General features: G+C 40.8%; 1 protein-coding gene across 1 annotated transcript in view; it reads left to right on the top strand.

The window, feature by feature from the left end:
• The first annotated feature begins 10,090 nt into the window (after nucleotides 1-10,090).
• Nucleotides 10,091-11,287, top strand: part of LOC107653481 (ciliary neurotrophic factor receptor subunit alpha-like) — a 53,860-nt gene continuing 52,663 nt past the window's right edge. The window contains exons 1-2 of the mRNA XM_016440202.1: nucleotides 10,091-10,178; nucleotides 10,484-10,601. Of these exons, the coding sequence (XP_016295688.1) occupies nucleotides 10,091-10,178; nucleotides 10,484-10,601 (206 nt within the window). The remainder of the gene's footprint in view (nucleotides 10,179-10,483; nucleotides 10,602-11,287) is intronic.

Genomic DNA, 11,287 nt, shown 5'->3' with positions numbered 1-11,287 from the left:
GTGTGTGTGTGTGTGTGTGTGTGTGTGTGTGTGTGTGTGTGTCTGTCTGTCCGTGTCTGTGTGTGTGTGTTTGTTTTGACTGTCTATCTCACCAAAAATGTGAGTATATGTAACGATTCAATCCACTGAAGGCGAGAGTAGTGAAGAACCCAAGTGCAGTTTATTTACGGTGTGATCCAAACAACCAAACAATAATCCGAGACTTGACTTGACATGAACAGACTTGCCTTAACCTGACGAGGCATGAAACAGACTTCGGGGACTCAGGCGTGGCGGCCATCTTGGCCGGGGACTCAGGCGTGGCGGCCATCTTGGCCGGGGACTCAGGCGTGGCGGCCATCTTGCGATGAAGCTCTTGAATGGCAGCCATGTGGTGAAGAATCTCTTGAGTGACCAGCATGACGTGAGCAGGCCCTGGAGTAGCAGACATGACGTTAGCAGACATGAATTGAACAGGTTCTGACTTGGTAGATATGACATGAGTAAACTTTGACTTAACTGGCATGGTCTGAGCAGGTCCTGGAGTAGCAGGCATGACGTGAGCAGGCTTTGGCGTAGCAGGCATGACGTGAGCAGGCTGTGGCTTGGCAGACGTGACGTGAGAAGGCTGTGGCTTGGCAGACGTGACGGGAGAAGGCTGTGGCTTGGCAGACGTGACGTGAGAAGGCTGTGGCTTGGCAGCCGTGACGTGAGAAGGCTGTGGCTTGGCAGACGTGACGAAGAATGTCGGAGGATTTCGATATAAGCCAAGAGGAGACTGGTTTTCCTTTCCTAAAGTAAGGAAACTTTGCTTCTTTTGATCCTGTGAACAAACGTTGGTTTTCACGAGACGCACCAAACAATAAATCCAAGACTAGAAACACAGACTTGACTTGACGAGGTATGAACAGACTTGACTTGACATGAACAGACTTGAAGTGGCATGAACAGACTAGACTCACCGACAGCTGGTTACAACATCAATACACAACAAAAGACAATGGCAACATGAGGACTACTTATAGCAGACAATGAGGGTCACATGACAAGAACAAACCAATGGGAAACAAGACACATGACCTAGACAACCAATCAGAACATGACACAATAAACAGAGGAACCAATGGCATGAATACATGAGGGCAAGGGAAGCATGACACAAACAGGGTGAAACAATTACAAAATAAAAGACATGAAAACATGAACATGACATAACCCAAACACCACATTACAGTATACCAACATTTTAAGGCATTTCTATTGTGTTTTTGACTGATATTACTGTGATGAAACACTGCTGGACATCTTCCCAATTGTGACAAATACCTGAATGAATAGGCTTCTTGTATGTGAAAATAAAAAAATAAAAAATGTAGGCTGGATAAATCATTTATTCTTAACATGTGGTGACTTTATTGGGATAGTTCACGCAAAAATGAAATTGCTGTCATTTAATCACCTTAATATTTATTCCAAACCAGCATGACTTTCTTTTTTTTTCTGGGCAACATGGAAGAAGATGTTTTGAAAAGTGTCTCTGTATTGATTGAGTGATTGATTGATTGGGGGGGATGCTGCTGTCTGTGCATTCATAAAAACATATTTTAACATTTAAACAATTTAGCTTATAATAGCCTACTATACAGAAATTGATTAAAGTAATCAAATGTAAAAATTAAGCAGTGCACAGACTTCGCCATATGAATTAAACATAAATTGATTCATAAAGTTATACAATATTCAGTGAAGAGCAGTGAATAATTCTCTCATTTTCTTTTGTTGTTTTATTAACAGATGATGACAGACAGCAACAGATTTATACAGTAGGATGCTGTCACGGAATGCACAGATACTGACTAAAATTCGATTACTTTTCAAACTGTTTATTTTCACTAAAGACATAACTGACTGTGTTTAGTGAAAACTCACAAAGATGGACATTTTACATATACAAAGTGCAAAGTAACCTATATTTGTCCGTGTTTCAGTCCGTCTCGAATCGCGCACATGGAAAGCGCTTGGGAAACAGTGTCTCCTCCGCGGCTCAGTGCAAATTTAACTAGATTTTTTAGTATCACGCAAGAATGGCAGGAGACTGTATATGACAGTCACATTACATGATTTGACTTATTTGGATGTTATGTAGAAAGGGCGAAAGTGCACTGCATAAAGTGTTTTCATAACCGCTGACCAAAATCAAAAACGAAACTGAAATTAAATAATCATTGAGAGCAGGAGGGCCCCCTTTCATTAATTCATTCATTTTAATGCAAGTCCCTTTTTTCCAACCCAAACATCTTTCAAAATATATTCCGTTGTGTTCTACAGATCTGAAATGACATGAGGGTGAGCTAAATCATGACAGAATGTTTATATGTAAATAAACTATCTCTAAGAACCTTAACTTTTTTAAAAATGTGCATGAACAAAAATCATATTGGCTAATATTTTGAAAATCTATAAAAACTTAAATTATGATGTTACAGATGGTTTAGTCTTCTCTCCAGAGCCTGATTCATTTAAAACGTTATGGCCCAGCTTTATGTGAAGGCTGTTTTTATTTACTCTCGGATTAAAGGCAACTCTTGTTACATGGGGAAAGGGTAATTGAAATAGCAATGCAACATTTAATAAAAGAAGCTACATTTACCTCAAAATAACAAGCTTGTATTTTATAGATTGTTTACTGTCTCCCTCTTTTACTTCTGGTAAACAGTATTAAGTATGTGCCAGACACAGAAGTGCAGCAGGGAATTCGGTTTGATTCCTGCAGAATCTTCAGTCTGCACAGAAATCTCTCTTGATGTTTTTTATTTTATTTTTTTTTTTTCCTTAAATTGCATTTTCCAATTTGTAAATGGACCAGATGCCTGCAAGTGAATCTGTCCGACTCTCCGGAGATAGAAGACGACTGTCTGGAGAGCCCAGGTGATTTGTTCTCATTTCTCATTGCAGATGTCGCTGCCATTAATTGAGACAGAGGACTGTGGGTCTGGCTAGCCCATAACTCCAGACCCTAATGAGAATTGCATATTTTGTCCAAATCGCATGCTGCCTTGCTGATCCAGACAGTCCTGAGCTTTGTGCAGGGTGAGGCAACCTGCAGTGTATTTAGTGAAATGTGTAACAGATAATGAGCTGTTGGATGAAGAATTATATGCCAGTGATTGTGCTTGTATACGTCTGTTTGACTTCAGGGGTTGAAGTTCCAAGTTGCCATATTGCTAAATGTAACGGATACAATGTTGCTCTTAGTCTATAGCATTCACAATGAAATAAAAAAATTCAACTAATATGTTTTATTTAAAAGGTTTTGTGTTGACCAACCATTTGGACTTTTCAAAACATCATCTTCTCCTTGAGATCCCTGGCAACCTCTTGGTCTCATCAGGATAAGAATGCATGTACTTGTGAGGATAACATGCCTAGAATACAGATACAAGATGCCATAATCCATTATTAATGTCTTTGGCATGTTCCCTACATTTTATGTTCAGTGTATGAACCCCTCCGGAATTACTATTTCATAACATTTCAATAATTTTTGTGGTTACATCAGTTGTGTGTCCATCAGTTGTGTGGCCATTACTTAAAAGTGTTTCCATTTGCATTAGTCGAACAAAAGGCAGTTTTCCTACAAAAACAGGGACAAGCTTGGTTCTGAGTGGACGAGGTGCATGGAAGAAAGGGTGTTTAGCTCAAAGGGAAGTTTGGGTGCAAGGAGGCTGTGTTGGGTTAAAAAAAGCTCTCTGAAGTCCATTCATGGTCCAGTGAATCAATGGAATTCCTTCTTTCTTATGTCCGGAGCACCCAGAGCAACCCTGGTACACATTCCCAAATGGCCACTGTCTCCCGGTTAAGTGTGTGATTTGTCATTTGGGACGAACCCCGGCGTTCTTTGACATCGGGAATGTAGATTAAGCACAGCGTCCTCCGCTTTTGGGCCTTTGTGGGACAGAATGTTTACGTTGGGTTTGAAGCTGGCTTGAAAACATTTACTTAACTTCATATCCTTTTACAGAAATTGCAGACATCTGTTGAACTGTGACTAATTTTCACTAGGCCTGAGCGTGTTCCAAAGTTACAACAGAGTCCCGATATCTAATTATAAGCAGAGGGATCGTTTATGCTGTCGTTGCGGTATAGAAATTAAGTCCCCGATGTGATTCCTGCAGGGATTCTTGGCTTACCCATCAGAAATGTTAATCTGCCTGATATTTTCACAAGAACACTGTGGAGGAAAATATCAGGAGAAATGGTAAATATTAAGGGGAACCATTCAACTTAACCTGTCATTTTCCTCTCAAAGAAAATTAGTCTGAAATTAGAGAGCACTTTGTGCTCCTGCTGCCCCCATTAGAACCATTTCCACCCATTTTTTTAACCCTTGTATTACTTTTCATCTGGCAAGTGTTTCTCGGTTGAAGCCGCTTTTCTTAGGCAAACCACAACTCTGGGGTTGCCCTCATAGTGATAGAATATTTATCCCACAGGTCAAAAGCCCTGGAGCAGTCAGGCCTATTGAAATTCTTGGTGAAATCGAGGCATTCCATCTTGATGAGCAGTGTCCATCTAACAGATTGATAAATTAAGCTGTCATGTAATGCTTGTGTCAGGAATCTGACTGACAAATGCAACCACGAGGTTTGCAATCCATTCGCATGCCAGCATCTGTAAGAACCGCCCACCCAGAACTGAATGCCTGAAATGACACCTTTCTCGCGTTTTTTCCCCCCACATTGAGATGAACTCTGCCATCCCTTTAAAGCCTTGAAACTATTCCCAAAACCCAGACTGATATTTTGGACTAATCCTCTCACTAGGACTTCTAATCCCTGGTTTAAACTTTAAACTTTAACATTCACTAATTAAACACTAAGTGGTAAGTCCGGAGTCCAACTTTGTGCCAGGATTAAATTTGCCAGACAGGAACTGGGCTGTCTACAAATACCAATGTGTCATTAGGCTTTTTTTGGCCAAATGACTTTCCTGACATATTAGAGGCCATTACTTCACCTCACCTCACTGAAGATAAATCTTAAACTCTTAGCAACCTTCTTCATTATCTAGCTGACTGATGGACCACAACAGGATGAAAACAATCCTGCATACCCATGGGTTCCTGAAGCACCCATGTGGCGTTTAATTCCAATTGGGTTTGGGCCTGTCAGAGTAGATTACCTCTAGTATTTTAAGCTGATACACTCTCATCCCTGCTCGACCCACATGGCTTTCGATTGTCTTGGCATGCCAATTTTCAGCTCAAATGCTCAGGCTGCTCGCATAATGAGGAGACTGCAGCCATACTGTACACATCTGCATAGGTAGCACTTGCTTATCATTGCTCTTTTTTTATTTTGATTGCTTCCATTGTCCTCATTTGTAAGTCGCTTTGGATAAAAGCATCTGCTAAATGTCTAAATGTAAATATGTAAATGTAATCTGCGGGTGTCTACTGCTGACCTAGGTTGCTAAAAATCTGTAGGTTCATTACCCTATGGCTAAAGTGGGTCTATGAAAAATCTCTGCTGTCATTTTCAATGGATCAAACTCAACGGTCTGCAGTTTGCCCTGCCTTCCACCGCCAGACCCTAGCTTACATATTTAACTGTCTTCCTCTTTTTTTCCATCAAAGACGGATTTGCATGAGCAAATTCCTGACTGATCAGAAACAATGGCTAGTGATCAGCAGGGGTAGAGTGAATGTGGGCCAGCGCTTGAGCTTAGTGGTCTCAGGCAGAAACCCACCATCCTCCCCTTCACAACACCCTCTTTTCTCCGTCTTTAACTCCCAACCACTGCCCCTCCTAACTCAAACCCTAATAGCTGGGAAGGCTGTATGACAAAGGGAACAAACAGGCATGTAATACCGCTCGTTCCTTGTGGATGACACGGGGGACAGGAATGTGAAGGGCTGGAGGTGGAGGGGGGAGGGGATGTCAGGAAAAGGCAAGGAGTAAAGAGCCGACTGCCAGAGCCCACTGTCAGATTAGAGCCATTAGCATGACTGTGGAATGACAGGGAACTCCATCCACACAATGAACACCATTTATCCCCTGCCTCTCTGTAGAATATTAGACTGGCCGTACACCATCACCCACCCTACCGTAAATGGAACCAAACTTCCCAGCTGTTCACAGACATTCATAAAAAAATAAAAAATAAAAACCTGAAGCACCGTTCTGAGGGATTTAGAGGGAATATTGGATTGTTGAAGAGCTTGATATTTCATTGAGGCCTGTCCATCCTCACCGCTAGTTAATCCTTGACTAATTGGAGATGATATGCTCTGTGAGCTACAACCTGATGCTTACCTCTCTCCCTGCTTAAAAAAAAAATCTTAGCTCCCAAAGCCTGGTCAACTGGTTAGGCTGGTTTGTTTTGATGGTTTTAGAGGGTTTTTTAGGCAGACCAGCTGACCAATCAGCAAAACCATTTGAATAATAGCGATGTTGGGAGTTGATCTAGACTTGATAACCAGCCTGGTCAGATTAGGAGACAAACCAAACCATCTGAAAACCAGATTGGTCAAGCTGGGACACCAATGAAACTGTGCTGGAGTAAGCTAAATTTCTTCAACTAATAGGAATTTGTTAAATGCATATATAATATTTCTATGATTGCACCTTTGACTCTAGTGTTAAAGAGATCCTTACCACCAAATGGAGAATGTTAGAGCTTCTCATTAGTGTTAACTTTCATGCTTTCGCATAGTATGCAATACTTTTTTCTTTTCTTTTTTTTTTGGACACAGAGACATCAAAGTTTGGCATTTGACTTGCTAATAAATGTGAGTGAGTGCAAACACATTGCCCAGTGTTCTCGATTAATAACACCCCTGTCAAAACCCATCTATTCCGAATACAGACACTCTTGTTTCCCAGTAGGGCATGCATGATAATGAATGATTTGACAATGTTCAAATACAAAGATACAAATTTCAGGATATTGTTAAGGTACAGCAAAGAACAACTCCCAAAAAGAGACACTTTTCTCATGGGTGTCCACATTGGCTCTAAGACCACACAAACACTGCTCGGTTCATTCGTTACTTCTTCCATGCTGTTGTCTACAAGGGCAGTCAATGTACCTATCGCACCCCTCCTTCATCCATCAGCCCCTCCCTCTTTGTTTTTCAACCACATGCCCAGCAATCATCAGTCTTCCTCCCTGCATTTCTGTCAAATTAGCCCCTTGCAAATTATCTCCACATTTTTTTCCCAGGTAGAGCCCTTCCATGCAACTTGACCCCCATTCCCCTCCCCGCACTGCTCTCGCCACTGCTTCCAATTGCCGAGCACATAGTCCACATTCCAGACGTGTCATGGAGGGGGGCTCCAACCCAGCTTTGACAGATCAGCAGTTAGTGATGATGGTGGTGGTCACCTGAGATTCACTTGCTTGCCTTTTATGTGGCCTGGCGGCTTGACGTTTGTCAACTGACCCCTGAATCCACGTCTTTCATTGTGCCGGCCTTTTGATGGCCTCAGATTAGGGAGCAGACAGCCAGCAACGCAGGGGGCCAATAGTGCAGCCTTATTTTTTGTATTTTGTATGACCAGCTGGATTTGTTGAATGTGTGAAAAGAGTTTACCTGATGCCTCTAGGGTCGTAGACTCGGTCAGAATCGCACATGATGCTTTCAGTGCCTTGAGTGACAAGCAGGATTCAGATTTAAAGTGGGGTTAAAGAATAAGCAGCCAAGGTCAATGGCAAATGTTTTCGTATGTTTCATTTAAATTGCATCAATATAGAAAAACAGGACTCCGGAAGGCTGAGAAGACTTTTTTCACCATTAAGTGTACTTCGTCTGACAGCTAAATTGCACCTCTTCATTCACTGCAATTATCAGCTTTTATTACAAATAGTACTGAAGTTTCTCTTTTTGTACCAAGAGTTTGGAAGGTATCATTTGCTAGGCCTTGATATGATATGACAGCACTCCAAAGTGTTATGGCTACATAAAGTGAGGTCTTGCTGACCATATTGGGGGGGGGTGGGGTGGCCTTATCACTTTTTGAGTTTCACATCAATGAGGCAAACAGTCCCATGTTGTTGCTTTACGTAAAGCAGTGTTTTAGTGTGTTTTATTTAGTGTATATTTTTATTAGTTTATTATATATTAAAAAACTCATCATATTATATATATTTTTTTCATTTCTATTTTCCATTGAAATATAATTTAGAACTTTCTTTATGAGATTCACCCCTCGTAACTAAGCACTTTAAATAGCTTTCCCTTTCGTTTCCTACAATGCTAGTGTGATCAAAATGGCTTAAGTGACACTTTTGTTTAGCTTCTCCACATCTCCGGCTAACGCTGTTCCTTTGGCACCGGTAGCTTAGATGAAATCACTCATAAGGAAGAACACTGAGATATGTCTTTTGTCACTTCAACAACATTCTGTCCTAGAAAAAGGGGGGAAAGAAAAAAAAACGTACAGGAAACAATAGAGGTGTTGCTAGGTTGCAAATTCTCTCAGAAAAGCAAACTTCTTTTGTTTTGCCGCTTTCGTCTCTTTGGAGAATGTCTCTGAGATCCACTCTGTGGATAGCCATGCACTTTCTTTTGGGAAGGGTGGGGAAGTGAAAGGGGAGGGTTCCGGTGTTGTTAGTAGCTGGGGATAATGGTCCGTGAGCTGTCAGCGTGCCCATTTGGCCTGAGGTTGAGGAAGGCCTCCTGCAGGCCCAACTCTATGGAGGAATGCACCTCCTGAGGAGAACCTGTCTAAACTCTGAGCTCGCAGCTCATGGATGGAATGTCAGGTCAAACGCATTGTGCTCCGGACTCCTCCTCTCCTCTCCTCTAACAAGTGTTCTCCTATCTCCTGTATCCTGTTTTCTCACACAGCTAATTTAATTTCACTGTTTTAGTCTAGCAATGTATGGTTTGCAGTTACCTGATATTTGGTCATTATTCTTGTTTATTTCCTCGCAAAAGAGTACAACTAAATTCGTAATTGATTCTTCATTGTTGACTAATGAATTGAACAATATGTTTCGCCCAAGTAACAGCAGAGTGATTTAAAAGGACAGCATTTTCACAGAAAATGTCACATCCTGCTGTAAAATAATAAATAAAATAAAATAAATAAAAAATTTAATTGATTAGACTTAAAGTAAAAGTCTGGAGGGGTCAGTGTAAGAGGTTATTGAAGGAGGTACTATTAGGTAATACTTGTTTCTGCACTTATAAAATAATATTCTTTGTCTTGTTTTTAAAGTAAAAATATCTCAACATGATTTATTTACTTTAGAAAAAAAAATGCATATGATGTTAAGGCTTGTTTTCTCAATCTATTTAGAATGCAAGTATGATTTGTTTTATATTACTGGCTTTATTATTATTATTATTATTATTATTATTATTATTATTATTATTATTATTATTATTATTATTATTATTATTATTATTATTATTATTATATTTGCTTTTTCTCTTGTTTATTCTTAAACCACTGCAATAAATAAATAAATAAATATTTTTTAAAAATAAAATACAAAAATATCTGGTTGCTAGGGTGTTCTTGGTGGTTGTTAGGGTATTGCAACATGGTTGCCAGGGTATTCTTGGTGGTTGCTGATTGGCCCAAATCAAAAGAGCTGACCCTCAAGTCTGTCAATTTTAGTTTCTATATTTGGGTCCCTTTTTTGTCTGTTTTATTATCCACTAAGTTGATTGTCTAAAGTAATTGAACATAATTTGAGGCATCATTCATGTGTGTTACACAAAAAAGGGTCAGTTGTATACCATAGTTTCACATAGGTTAGGTTATTTGCCGTAATAATGGTGCTTACCTTAGCAAGCACCACTACTCACATGGCTCAGAAAGGGCTTAAAGACACTTTCAAATGTTCTTTAGTCTGTGCCTTTTATATCAGGCCTTAGGAGAACCGCAAGTTCCCACAAGTGCACAGATACTTTGCCGAAATCTCCATCAAAAATCTCAAAGCCAGTCTCATCGCAATCACGTAAGGAAAGAACGTGTGTAAAAGCTGCCAGCTTATTGCGGTGTTTAGCGCAATCAAAGCTCAAAGGGGAGCCCATAGGTGAGCTTTAGAAGTGGTTTTGTTTCTTGCGGGCTCTTGTTTGTCAGGCCCCCGGGGGCCGATGGAGATGAGGAAGGAGAAGGCGGCGCTCAGCAGCCAACAGGGCTTAAATCACTCTCCATTTCACACACAGGAACACATGAGAAGGGGTAATATTATGCGTAACCCTGGCAACTGGTCCAAGTCATCAGTTTCAATTCTGGCAGTGGTAGGCACGGTCCAGTGGTGCTGTAAAAAAGGACCCTAATCTGGAAGGAGGGCATGGGCGGTTATTACATTTCCTTTCCCACTTGATGCTTGGAAGAGGGGAGGTTCAAGGGGTTACACGGCCAAAGAAGCAGGGGATATCGTTAAAAAAAAAAAGAAGCCTCCTGGGACTTGTATTTTGGGCTGCTGATGGATTTCCGAAGGTGTTGTTGCTGACAAAATTTCCACCCTTCTGCTTTCTTCACAGTTCCTCCGAAGGAACCGCAGGTGACGTGTCGATCAAACACCTATCCCAAAGGCTTCTACTGCAGTTGGCACCTTCAGCATCCGACGTATATCCCAACGGACTTCGAAGTCTATGTCCAGTAAGATGTTTTCCTGTCTGCCTTTCCCTTTGTTTGCAATTCCATCTGTCACCCTTTGCTTCCCGCTCAGTCCCAACTTCCTCCTGCTCGCCTCTCGCTCCGTCTGTCATGTCATGCCCTCTCGTTTTCGGCAGAGGCTTTAAGACACACCGAGCTCATCTGAATCAGTGATCTATGCTGTCTGCTGAGAGCTGATTAGACCTGTCTGACTCTGAGTGCTGGAACTCAAGGCAGTATAAGTGGACTCTCAGTCGAAAGCCCCTGCGGAATAACCTTACTAGAGCTCCATCACTCTTTCTCTCAAACCCTCTCTCCTCATCTATCCACATCTGTCTGGACAACCAAAGAGTAGCTTTATCCTCATCAGTCACAGAATGGAAACGTCTGAATCCACACTGGTACTTACAAACACTAACGTGATCACTTTGAAAAAAAAAAAAAAAGTGAACTTGCAGCATACTATTAGCTGAATACACAAATTCAATGTCTAAGGGTATATAAACGAAAATTCAGAAGACATGAAATATGATATTGATATTTATTCAACAATTTATCCTAATAAACAAAAATGTTTCTTTAGCAGCAAACCAGCATATTAGAATGATTTCTGAAGGATGATGTGACACAGTTTTCCATCCATTACATTTTAAAACGTATTAAAATAGAAAAGTTATTTTAAACCCTAA

This window comes from Sinocyclocheilus anshuiensis, unplaced genomic scaffold (assembly GCF_001515605.1).
Source record: "Sinocyclocheilus anshuiensis isolate Anshui unplaced genomic scaffold, SAMN03320099.WGS_v1.1 scaffold3, whole genome shotgun sequence".
Lineage (NCBI taxonomy): Eukaryota > Metazoa > Chordata > Actinopteri > Cypriniformes > Cyprinidae > Sinocyclocheilus > Sinocyclocheilus anshuiensis.
The sequence above is the reverse complement of the archived record's forward strand: the minus strand, read 5'-3'. Positions and strand labels throughout refer to the sequence as shown.